General features: G+C 38.7%; 1 protein-coding gene across 1 annotated transcript; it reads left to right on the plus strand.

Moving 5' to 3' along the window:
- The first annotated feature begins 4,600 nt into the window (after window positions 1-4,600).
- zmynd19 (zinc finger, MYND-type containing 19) lies at window positions 4,601-11,243 on the plus strand. The gene is made up of 6 exons (XM_083532087.1): window positions 4,601-4,882; window positions 7,093-7,152; window positions 7,405-7,511; window positions 7,588-7,728; window positions 7,829-8,009; window positions 9,609-11,243. The coding sequence occupies exons 1-6, from the start codon at window positions 4,832-4,834 to the stop codon at window positions 9,750-9,752; spliced, it is 684 nt and encodes a 227-aa protein (XP_083388213.1). The 5' UTR covers window positions 4,601-4,831; the 3' UTR covers window positions 9,753-11,243.
- Window positions 11,244-12,695: the final 1,452 nt, after the last annotated feature.

Here is a 12,695-nt window from a genome sequence, read left to right on the forward strand (position 1 = left end):
AAAAAATCCTTCCTTTTCCCCTTAAACATTACAGTAAAGCGAAATAATTTTTTTATACCACACCTTTGGAGCAAAGAGGGTTAAGCGCCTTGCAGAGGGGCCCAACAAGTCCTTCTACCCCAAACCTTCTGATCAGTAACCCAGAAACTTAACCAGTGTTTGCATACCATTACCATTTGTGTTCCTTTTTCCTTTTCTTGGGAATTCTTTAGTGTTTACAGGACAATTGACATGAAAAAATAAGTTCTTTTTTTTTAATTTTTATTATACAAATAAAACTTCCAGAAGTACTTCCGAGGCTTGTTAATGCACGTGGGGAGTGAAAGCTGGCCTGTGTGGCCCGATCCAACAGATGAGCTCCTGTAACTCAAATTGCTGAAGAAGTGAATGCTGTTATTGCTCGACTCGAAGAGTGTTTTGGCAGCAAAAGGGGGACCAACACAATATTAGGCAGGTGGCTTTAATGTTATACCTGATCGGTGTGTATATATAAACAAATGTTCTGGGGAAACTCAAAGACCAAGGTTGTTTGATGGTTATAAAATATAAAACAACTAACAAGCAACAATTAGCAAAAGTTGTTCATATTTTGCACCCACAAACAAACTTCTCAGGGGAAAAAAAAAAACGTTCCCTTAAGGTTTATATATATACAAAGGTTGATTTTCCTACATGCTAAGTTTCTTTGAAACATTTTTCAACTAGGTTTTCACCAAACTGATATTATGTTAATGTTCTGGGAATGTCCAGGTAATGTTCGTAAATGGTCTCAACAAGTTGCAGAATGTGTATTAGTACTGAAGCTACAAACTAACATTCCAGGAACATTCCCAGAACATCCAATTCTCAAGGATTGTAATTATTTTATACAAACTAACAGTCTGGGTACCAATGACCCATTTAGATTAAAGACTTTCACTGTTTAGATAAAAAGGGAATTTATTTCTACGATCTAATGCACAGTTTCTCAACCCTGGTAATGGTGTAGACCCAGTCCTGTGCATTTTAGTGTGTGGAAATATACAATGCTTTGATTTTATGCTTGAATTTTGAGCATGTGTCATGCATCTGTTATTAGTATGGTTTGAGGTTTATAATCGTTGGAGAAGAGTTTGTTGTGTTGCTCGACACCCGTCGAGTTTTGGGTGGTAGTTTCAGTATCCACTATTGACTTTGGGGGTCACTGCTGTTTGGCCTTTATATCAATTAGACATTTTTAAGGCTTGGAGCAAACAATACCTATTTTTGTGAATTACAGTTTGAATTGGAGACGTTATGTCATTTGGTTGTGTTTATTTCTTTTGGTTATTGAAAGTGTGTAATCAGTGTCTATTATTCATCTTCATTGTTGTTGCTAAATAACAGAGTTGTAAAAAGTACTGTACCTGAAAATCAAACTTGAGTAAAAGTATAGATACCTTACTGCAAGACCTACTGCATTACAATTTCAAACATAACAATTCCAATATGACTTGAGTAAAAGTCTTAGAGTATCTGATCTGAACAGTACTTGAGTATTTTTCTCCTATTAAACGTAGGTTCAAATATGCACTTGTCCTCAACACCAAGACAGATGTTAAGGAAAAGCCAAAAACAGTTGATTTGTGAGGTTCTATTTCCTAAATTACAAATATAAAAGACACCTCAAAACTGCATTTACCATCAACACAACAGCCTCTTCGACATGCCAGAATGAAACAAAGAGCAAACAAGTCGGTTAAAAAAAAGACAAAGTAGTAAAGCAATTTTTCAACATGGTATCTTCAACTAACAAATAAAATGATGTCACAAAGTAGAAGAACCATTAGTGTTCAATTGACAAATAAAATGGAAGTAAATTATTTTAGATAAAGTAAAACCAAATATTCTGAGCTGACTGTGATTTGATGCACCTCTCAGTCACTCACCGGCAACAGATGTGGGTAAGAGAGTGTTGAGCCGTAATGACAAATTTAGCAGGGGTTCAAAATGTAAAATATAGTGGGGTAAAAATCACATATATTAAAACATAAATGTAGTTGAGTAGAGATCAAATGTTCTTTTATATCTATGATACTTAAGTACAGTAATGAAGTACATTTACTCAAACACCATACACCATCGCTAAATATATTGTTCATTTGTTTAGTCTCCCTGATGAGTTACTTTTCTTTATTCCTCTGTTATAAATGTGGTGTGGCTTTTGACTCTACGATGCATTGGTCAAATGTGCTTTCATTTTATTTGTCCCTCATTAACCTCAGCCTTGTTGACCTAAGCATGTCTATTATAGAGTATGGATCTAGAGTGCCCCTTAGTGCAGATATTAGTTCACTGCATTCACTTCAATGTTATTGAAATATTAAACCCACACATTTGCTACATTTATTTATTTACTGTTATAATGACCTCCACTCTTTTGGGGAGATGCTTCACTACATTTTGGAGTGTGCCTGTGAAGATCATTGTGCTCATTCAGCCATAAGGGTGTTAGTAAAGTCAGTTATGAAGGTGAGGTAAGAAGGCCTGGGGTCCAGTGTTCCAATTCATCCCAAAGGGGATTAGTAGGGTTGAGTTCAAAGCTCTATAACAGGCCACTCAAGATCCAATCTAATCCATGTATATCCAAGTATATCTTCATGGAGTTGACTTTGTGCACAGGGGCATTGTCATGCTGGAACAGGTTTAGTTCTCTTAGTTCAATTGAAGGTACAATTGAATGCTACCAATATCTAAAAACATCTCATACAATTGTGTGCTATAAACATTTTGTTTGGGGATAAATAAGATCCCATTCCTTTTTTCCCGTATAGTGTATATATACGGAAAATATAACTATATTCAAAGCATGAAATGTAAATATTGTTTAAATATTGTTAGACATTTAAAAATAGATCTTTCGCTGAGATTTTTTTCACCATATCTCAAAAATAATTGCAGTTTCTATGTTGCTATGTTACAGTTGTGTCTGTTGTCTGTCGTTCCAAACATATAAATACAACATCAACTATTCAGACATGAATCAGTTCAACAAATTATCCTCATAATGATTCTCCATAAGATAACATTTGAATTTCATTACTCTGTCTCATACAAAATACTTTCTGCTGGGAGAATTTTGGGATCAAAACAATGGGCAATCGTGCGTGCGTGCGTGCGCATGTGTGTGTATGTGTGTGTGTGTGTGTGTGTGTGTGTGTGTGTGTGTGTGTGTGTGTGTGTAACTGTGGTGTAATTTGCAAAGACAAGGGGGGTACCAAAGCTTGAAAAGGTCATGATATTTCAAGATGTAATCTATTCTAATGTCATTTTATTCAAGAGAGGAGACCTTAAACATGCCCCAAAGTCACCAGAGAGTTCTGATAAAATGTGAAAAAATTAATAAATGATGAAAAAAATTATACAGTGTTAATGTTAAGTATAAATGTGTTCTTCTTCTTTTGGCTGCTCCAGCTAGGGGTCACCATAGCGGATCATCGTCTCCATAATCACTCTGTCCTCTACATCAGCCTCTTTCAAAACAACCACCATGCATGTCTTCTTTCACAACATTCACAAACCTCTTTCTTGGCCTGTGGCTCCATCCTCAGCCTTCTTCCACCAGTATACCCCATCTCCCTCCTCAGGACCTGACCAAACCATCTCAATCAATTGGAATCTCAATTGGAATCTCACTTCCAATGACAATCGCAGCATCTTTAACCTCCCCAGCTCCACCTTCTGTCTTTCTGTCAATGCCACTGTCTCTAAACCGTACAACAGTCTCATAAACCTTCTTATAAACATGCCCTTTTACTCTTGCAGATACCTTTCTATCCCAAATCACTCTTGCCACTTTTCTCCACCCACTCCACCCTTCCTGCACTCTTTTCCTCACTTCTCTAACACACTCTACATTCCTTTGCACAATTGATATTTAAACTAATCCACCTTCACCACCTCGACTTCTTGCAACCGCACCATTCCACAGCCCTCCTTCTTTGAATAGCATGTTTAACAATGGGCATTGTCCCAAAGCAGCTTCACAGAGATATATAGGTAATAAAATATGAATGTACTGTATGTGTTAGTGTTTATAAGTTTAACCCTTATAAGTTTATCCCTAATGAGCAAACCAGTGGTCACAGTGGTGAGAAAAAAAAAATCCCTGAGATGTTATGGGTCAAGAAACCTTAAGAGGAACCAGACTCAACGGGTTTCCTCATCTGGGTGGCACCTAATGTTAATTCATTTTTGTTCCACCATTGTTGTATACTGTTATGTACAAATGGCGCAGTTAATTTTGTACCCCTTATCAGTCCTTGGAACAAATAGAAGCCTTGATTTTAGAAGTTTCACTAGAAATGCACTTGTTATATGAGTTCCTGAACTCTCCGTAGTCACCGTAGTTTCGCGCGAAAATTACGAGTTTACGTACCTACAAGAGCTGTCCAATGGCGTCAAGTAAAGAAGGTCGTGGGCGGGACGTACTGGTTTAATCCCGTGCTTTGATTGGCTCGTAGGATTAAAGCCCACTAAGCAAACTGTTTCTGGTGTCAGGCACGGTCAAATATCTCGTGCTGCCATTGGTCGATAGTGGCTAGCCCTTTTTACTGATTGGTTGATTCTCGTTTCGAGAGCTGGTAGGTTTTTTTTTTTTCTCAGCGGCGTTTCGCAGCGCGGCGGCTTTGGGTATCGGCGGGCGGGGAAGACCGAGTTGGGCAACGGCTGACCCTAACATCCAGCGAGGAGGGGGAAAAAGAGGCAAAAACTCGGATGAAAGCCGGGGTTAGGGGTTACCCGAGCTAGCCTCCTTCACCGGCACATTACCGCGGCCGCTCATTCCGTCTCAGTCCGTCCTGTAGCTCGTCTAATGTCGGATTTCAAGCTCGGGATTGTTCGCCTGGGCCGTGTGGCCGGGAAGGTGAGCCTCAGGACTGCCATGTGCGACGCCGAGGGGAGGGTCACAAAAACATTAGATAGCTTCTTTTAAAACATAATTTAAAATGTATTAATCTCGGGGAGATTTTTAACTCAAATACGACTCGTTTTTCGTGTTTATAAACGCGAACACTTTGGTTGTGCGACCGGGTTTTTATTACAAATAAATTTCGAATCGCTCTGTTGAGCCGATGCTAAGACTGCTAGCATATACATATGTATCTGTTTATCAATATAAATGAGCGGTGTCTCAAACGGAACTGTCAGACGATCACGTTTGGATTTTAAAGGGGATCAGAAATCGGTTGTTTTCGAAGAAACCGGCTTCAGATAGAAAGGGAAGGAGGGGGAAAAAAGCAGGCGCGTTTGCGGCGTGAGTCCAACCGGCATGAGGAATAATAACACTAGCCAGCTAGCAGCTCGAGAAGCCGGTGATCCGGGGCATTAGACAACGAATCTGGGGTATTATGGGATGTGTTGGCTGTGTGAACGCTGTTTAGATGATCCGGTTTTATTTTTTGGGTCAACCAGCATCCATCCGGCTGTACACCTCTTCAGGGGCCGGGATCAGATCCAGCCTGTGTGCCAGGCCGCTTCATGCCGGTACACTAGAGGGCATCCGGCAAACGCTGAGACAAGGTGTAGGCCTGGGACTCATCTCCTGGATTTGTATTATGACTAAAAATCCTGAAACAATTGTCATGGAGCAAGCAGTATGGGTGCTGCTGAATGGTGTGAATGTTCCCCTTGTGAAAATCGTCATGGTTTTAATCTTAAAATTCACTTATGACTTTTGGTGACATGTCGGTGTCTACTGGAACCCATTAGGATGCATCAAGATCTAAAGCCATCTGTTCAACATCTGTCAAGTACCGACTGAACACCTTTTGGTTTTTTTGATCACATGCTGGTTTCTACTGGAAGCCATTAGGATGCCGTCCGGATCCCAGTAAGCCTTCTTTGTTTCGATGATGTTTCCAGGGTTTTTGTGGACATCATCGAACTGAAGGAATCTCACCAGGATCCGTCTGGCATCCTAATGCTTTCCAGTAGATACCAGCACGTGATCAAGCCATCAAAACTGTTCTGTTAGATATAACAGGTGAAGAACCTGTTTCCACCAAGATAATATAATAGGCATCGGGATCCCATCGACGTTTCTCAGATTTCTCAGTTTTAATGATGCACACAAAGACCATGAAGAAAAAAAAAAAATCCGTTAATGAAACCCATTAGAGTGTTTTTATTCAGCAGAAAGGATAAAGTTTGTTTTGTTTCCATTCCATGTCAGCAATCCAGCTACATCATTATTCAGGGTTCTATAATAAAGCAGAAATGTCGTGTGTGTGGTCAGATTTGTTTTGGAGTTTATTTTTGGAGTAGGAGGTGTTGAAATGTCCACGGTATTAAAGAACCGTGTCTAAAAATATATTATTTCACTGAACAATTTGACCGTTTATAAAACACAAAAACAAGCCAGTGGTGAGAAACATCTCCATGGTGGTGAGTACCAAATACCAAAAAAAGATACGATGCATTTCCATAAAGTTTTAGTTTTTTTGAGAATGACTTTACATTATCTTGCATCTCGAGTATTTGTAGTGACTGTAGCTGAGCTGGAATTTGGGATTTTAATCCGTATGTTGAAAACCTTAATGGTGAGGATATTTAGCAATCGTACAACATAACATCACTCTTCAGGGGTGGCACGCCTACGCCTCGACCCGAGAGGTGCCGATAGAAAAGGAGAGCTAGTCCGCTTCCATTTCATCCTCGCCCGTCATTTTGTTTGCGTATAATTTTCTGCGCGTGTCTGGTACATATTGAATTGCTGCTTCGTTTGCTTTATGATTTGTAAAAGGTCAATAGTGTTCCAGTGAAAGTTCTATAGCCGGTGACTGAAAATGTGGTGAAAGATAAATTTCTAGTTGTTTTTGCAAAATAGCATAAAATTTATATATATATATATATATATATATATATATATATATATATATATATATATATATATATATATATATATCTCTTATACATTTTTGTTTTAATCATTTTCTCATTTTGTGTTCATGAAAATATGATTATTTAAATGTTTAATGATCGATTTTTCTCTGAAACTCAAATACGATGTGTTTTGTTTAAATAGAATGCATGATTTTTATTGACTTTTCTTATTGTATTTTTAAATTTTTGTAGACAAAATACACCCTCATCGATGAGCAGGATATACCACTGGTGGAGAACTATGCCTTTGAGGTAAGAGTTTTGACTTTCACTAGCTCGTGATTCTTTTAGAGGCTTTTCTAACACTTTTATAACTTGAACACGCTCATTAAGTTATGATGTGAATTAGAGCTGATATCTATCAAGTAACAAGTTGTAGAAACTTCTGGAAGGGTATAAATCGCATTTGCTTTAAACCAAGAGGAAGATGTTCGCGTTTCCTCCCCTTATCCTAGATCACAATTGTCAATAAAACTTTTCTGGAATTTTCTCGCTAATTTGCAGGCACGGATGGAGGTCGACGCCGACGGCAACGGAGCAAAGATCTTCGCGTACGCCTTCGATATAAGCAAAGGCCGGTGGGCCGGACGACCTCTGCACGAGCTGCTTTGGTAAGTGCATTGCTTTTGAGTCGATACCGTGGTTTATTAATGGTTCTCGTGTTTAATCTCGAACGTGTGCGTGCAGGGAAAAGCACAGAGGAGGCATCGCACCCAGCTTCCAAGTTGTCCATATAAACGCGGTCACGGTCGACAACCGTCTAGACAACTTGCGCCTCGTTCCTGTCGGCTGGACCCCCAAACCGGAAGAGCTGTCTAGCAAACAAAGGTAGACTTTTGCACAATTCTGTACTGATGCACCATATAAGCCTTCTTATCCGCTCATGCCAACAGTTCTGAGACTTGGTGTACATGTGATACTTTTACAGGGAGCAGTCGCTGTACTGGTTAGCTATCCAGCAGGTCCCAGCCGACCCGGTGGAGGAGCAGTACCTGGAGCTGGGACGCACACGTTACTACAACGCTAACGGGGAGCTGGTGGAGGAAGAAGAGTGTTCCTGCACTTACTACGAGTGCCACTACCCCCCTTGTTCACTCATAGAGAGGAGGGTCAGTACTGCTGGTTCTTTTGTACAAATGAGACTTATGAGACTTAAACATGCTCGTGAGAGGACGGTGAAAATCAGATCTAGCAAATATATATAATGTATTAGTTTTAGGGATCAGGGGGTGATTGGAAAATCGGGAGAAGCTTCCGAAACCGGTAGATCAAAAGAACAATAAATTGAATCCCTTATCTACTAGAGCACACTCAATGGCGATTTCCTTTGACTTTATTTATAATTTAAAAATTATATAAACATGCATTACCACAAGACACACAAAGTTACCCACTTGTTGATTTTAATAGAATAAGTGTAGTGTGGGCAAAGAGGAAATGGGGCCTGAATCTTGTTTTGTTATATTGTGAGTACAGGTCTTTGCACCTTTGCTTGCCAGCAGTTCACACTGAGCAGCAAATTTGTTAGCGTGCAGTAAAGGTGGTGTTTTTTCATTTATCAACATTTTTATATGGAACGAGAGAGACGGACAGTTTTAATGGTTATCTTTCCTGGGTTGTTTTTTTTTTTCATACAAACATTCAAATGCATTCAAACACAAAAATAATTCAGTAGAATACAGTAGAACACCTTTTCAAATATCTTCAGTATTCAGTAATGCAATAAGACTCGAGTATTATTCATATCAGGGATCCAAAAACCACCGGGCCAAGGACCAGTACCTGACCCTTGGTGGAACGGTGAAATAAGCTCCCACTGATTTTGCATCATATTGAGTTTCATTATCTCATATTATATATATATAATATGAGATAATGAAACTCAATATGATGCAAAATCAGTGGAAGCTTATTTCACCGTTCCACTCGGTGGTGAAATAAATTTAAATATATATATAATTAGTACGCATATACATAAATAACCTCAATTTGAGTTTTATATAATTATAATATGCAAAACATGCAATTTAAATAGTATTCTTTTTTTTAAATCCAGGTTATCAGAAAAAAAGTCCAATGAATTGATTATAATAATCGTAAGTTGCAGCCCTAATATAGAGTTAATAATAATAATAATAATAATAAATGATGCAGCGATCTCCAACCTGTTTTGCATCACTGGTCAGTTTCACTGGGCCTTGAGGCGAAAAAAAGATTTGGGATCGCTAAATAATATTATAATATATAAATGAATAAGAAATCAAATTATTTCTTTTTAATACAACATACAAAAAGCGCTGAATCAGATGTGTAGAATGTTGACTTTCGAGGTTGTGGAGGAAAACTCCAGGAGCGGTAACTGATCGAGGACTTTGATCGTGCGTCCTAAAAAAAGACAACAAAAATAAACGGTTGGACAGAAACAAAGCTGCCGCTTTCGTTCTGTGTGTGTGTGTTGTGCTGCTTGATCCACCCGCTCGTCTGCTTTCTCTCGTTCGCCGTTTGTGGCAGTTACTGAAAGAACAAAGCGACTGTCTTGTATAAACTGGTTGTAATAAGACAAAGGTGAGAATCAATTATTATACCAGCAGGTTTGGTCCACATGCTCCACCGCCTCCTGTCACCAGAAAGACATTAGTAGAAAGTTGTATATATTATTCGATTATCTTATGCATTTGTGTACTTATTTAAAAATGTTTTCCTTTCAGCTGCGAGAGTTCAACATCTGTGGTCGCTGTCAGGTGGCACGTTACTGCGGCTCGCAGTGTCAGCAGAGGGATTGGCCGGCCCATAAGAAGCAGTGCCGTGAACGCAAGAGGGTCCTGGCCCTGGAATCCGAGCCTGAGCGGTGATCCCCTGAACCCCCATTAGTGAAAAATGGGGTCGGACAGGGGGGGACTGCAGGACGGGACTTGCAAAGAAATGCAAAAAGAACAACGTAAAAAAATATATATCTACTGACTGACTAACCGAATGGGTGATTTGTTGGTAGGTAAGGCAGGCCTGTTGAGTGCGGGGGCGGGGGGGCATGGAAACCTTTTTATTTTATTTTGTATTTATTATTTTTTTTGCTTTCCAAACGTTGGCATTTCCTTAGGGGGGGTGGTTTCTTTTGGAGGTATATTGATAAAAGGCTGCTGCTATGGATGTGTGTTTTGTGAAGAAAAACACCACGCCATCATGACTTCCTCCGTACGGACTGTCGAGCGTTCACAAACTCACTCCTTCCTTCCATTCTCACGCCCGTCGTGAAGCGTTCGCCACTGGTCTCGAGGAACACGCCTGCTGTAGAATGAGATGGAAATACGGACCTCTTCACTGTACTTCCTTCCCTCTCCCGGTCGGACTTTCTGTGTACACGGACGTACACTCGCTCGCTTACCTGCCGTATACGTCTCCGGGTGTGCAACCGTGCGAAGGACCGTGCGAATTCACACTACCAGTATTGTGTGTGTAAATATATAAATATATATGTGTGTGCGCGCGCGCGCGCCATGCCGTTATTGACTGAAGTTATAGAATTGTTCTCTATTCCAGGTATTGGTGTATGGACTGGGTAGGGAAGAGTTATTAAATTCGGGGATGTCGCTCTTTGTGGCGAGTTTCTGAAACCGCTCTTAGTTCTGCATTAAAAATCCTAATCGCCTTCCATTCGACAAGGTTCACGCTCTGTCATGTTTATGGATTCAAGGAATGTCCCGGCTTAAAGGGGGGAAAAAAAAACCAACCTTGAAAATGCACACCAAGTTGTTTCCACGTATTCGACATCCACTGTCCTTTTTCTGCAAGTTGGCGCTCGGGTTTGTCAATCCTCCTCGTTCAGTGTGTAACATCTGTAACTTTTATCTCACCTCGTGTTTCGTATGAACCTGAACTTTTTAAAAGAAAGAAAACAAACACAAAAGGCATACACGCACACATGTTTCATGTGCGTCTTCCTCTTCAATGTTAGGCAACTTTATCGAACTGTAATGTGACGCGCACGGACACGCACACGAACCTTGCATGTATCGCAGGTATACATGCTAATTGTTGACAGTTGTGTACCAATGTGTTTATTTATCCAGATAGGGTTGAACACTGTGCACTGAATAGCCTCACTTTCATCTTTTGTCACGTGGGAGACGAGATTACAGAATGATTGCATTCGGGGCAGTTATTTTTTTCTTTTCTTATTTTTTAATTTTATTAAATACAAAAATTACAATATACTTTAAAATATGTATAAAAAAAAACAAAACAAAAAAAAACCAAAACGATGGAAAATTCTACGTGATGGGGCTTAATGTTCACGATATCCAACTATTGTCACTGTAAAATAAATAAAGTATGATGTGCGAAAAGTATGTTTACACCAGAAAAGTGTGTCCAAAGGGTGTTTTTTTTTTTTTTTTTTTTTAATGTATAAAAAAGATATAAAGATCATTGCATTATATTTTTAGATATATAAAATTATTTATATATATATATATATATATATATATATATACATATGTTTTTTTAATTTCATAAAATAGAAAATATTCACATTCTCACACACACGTGCACACTGTTTTCACAACTGTTTATTTTTTCTATAAATTATAAATTTTTTTTTTTTTAATAGATTGTAATTGTCCCTCTGCTCTCTTGTGACCAGTCAATGTTTTGTAAAAAAAAAAAAATCCCAGTCTGTCATTGATGCAAACTTGCACAAGTCACTTAACCGCATCAGATTGGATTCTCTTTTATTTGTAATGCAGAAATATGTGTACAATCAGACCCCGACCTACGACCATTCGACTTGGGGCATTTCAAAGATACGGTGGTCTCCTCCGACCAAAAAAACAAATATATATATTTTTTCATTTACTTCATTTGTCCCATGTAAAAAATATTTAAAATGTGTTAACAGTACCATTGTCTGCATCGGAACGCATCATAATCACTCTTTTTCTCTGGACCGGTTTTTCGGTCCCTATCTACAACGTAAGTTGGGGTCTATCTGTATTTAAATAATGTTATATTGATAGGTAAGTTAATGGTTTAAAAATGACCATGCAAAGCCATCATGAGTAAGATAAAGTCATGGCAGAAATCTTCAGGTTGGTTCAAGAAAAACATGGGCCTTGCATAATTTTAACGAATGTGTGACGCTAATGAAAAGAGTCATTCAGCAATCTTAACCATGAGCCGAATCATTGTTAGTATGTGCAATTTCTTTCCCCCCCACCTTTCTCCCTTTTTTAAATTTGTTTCCTCATTTTGTCCTGATTTTGTCATGACCAATTCAGACCCACCTTTCAGTTACGTTATGATGTAACAGAAATATTATGTGCTCTCTAGACTTTAAGGCCATGGATTACTCTCGAGGATCATCAGCTCCATCATTAAATTTTAGAGTATACGATCACCGAATGTTAGGGTGAACATTGATGAAGATTTGAAGAATGAAGATTTGTGTCGCTGTCATGTCTTTTTGCTTTTTCTTTATTACCCTCTCGATGGCAATAGTTTGGGGATCAGTGGTCTAGTGTTACCACATGTGATGTCAGAAGATCAGAAAAACTTGTCACAAAAATATTACACACATGTTGACATATTTTAAGGTGGACTTTTTTCAGTGTGTGGACTGTAGAGTTTTAGAATGTACATGCACTTTATTGGGAATGTATTTGAATATTAATAATGATTATAATATTTTAAATTATTATAGAAAGTAAAGGTAAATTTTCCTTATTTTACACAGAAACTAACCCGTACCTTAAATTCACAACTCAACATTACACAATGTTACTGTATGCCTGCTAGATGGT

The sequence above is a fragment of the Silurus aristotelis genome (assembly GCF_946808225.1).
Source record: "Silurus aristotelis genome assembly, chromosome: 26".
Taxonomy (NCBI): domain Eukaryota; kingdom Metazoa; phylum Chordata; class Actinopteri; order Siluriformes; family Siluridae; genus Silurus; species Silurus aristotelis.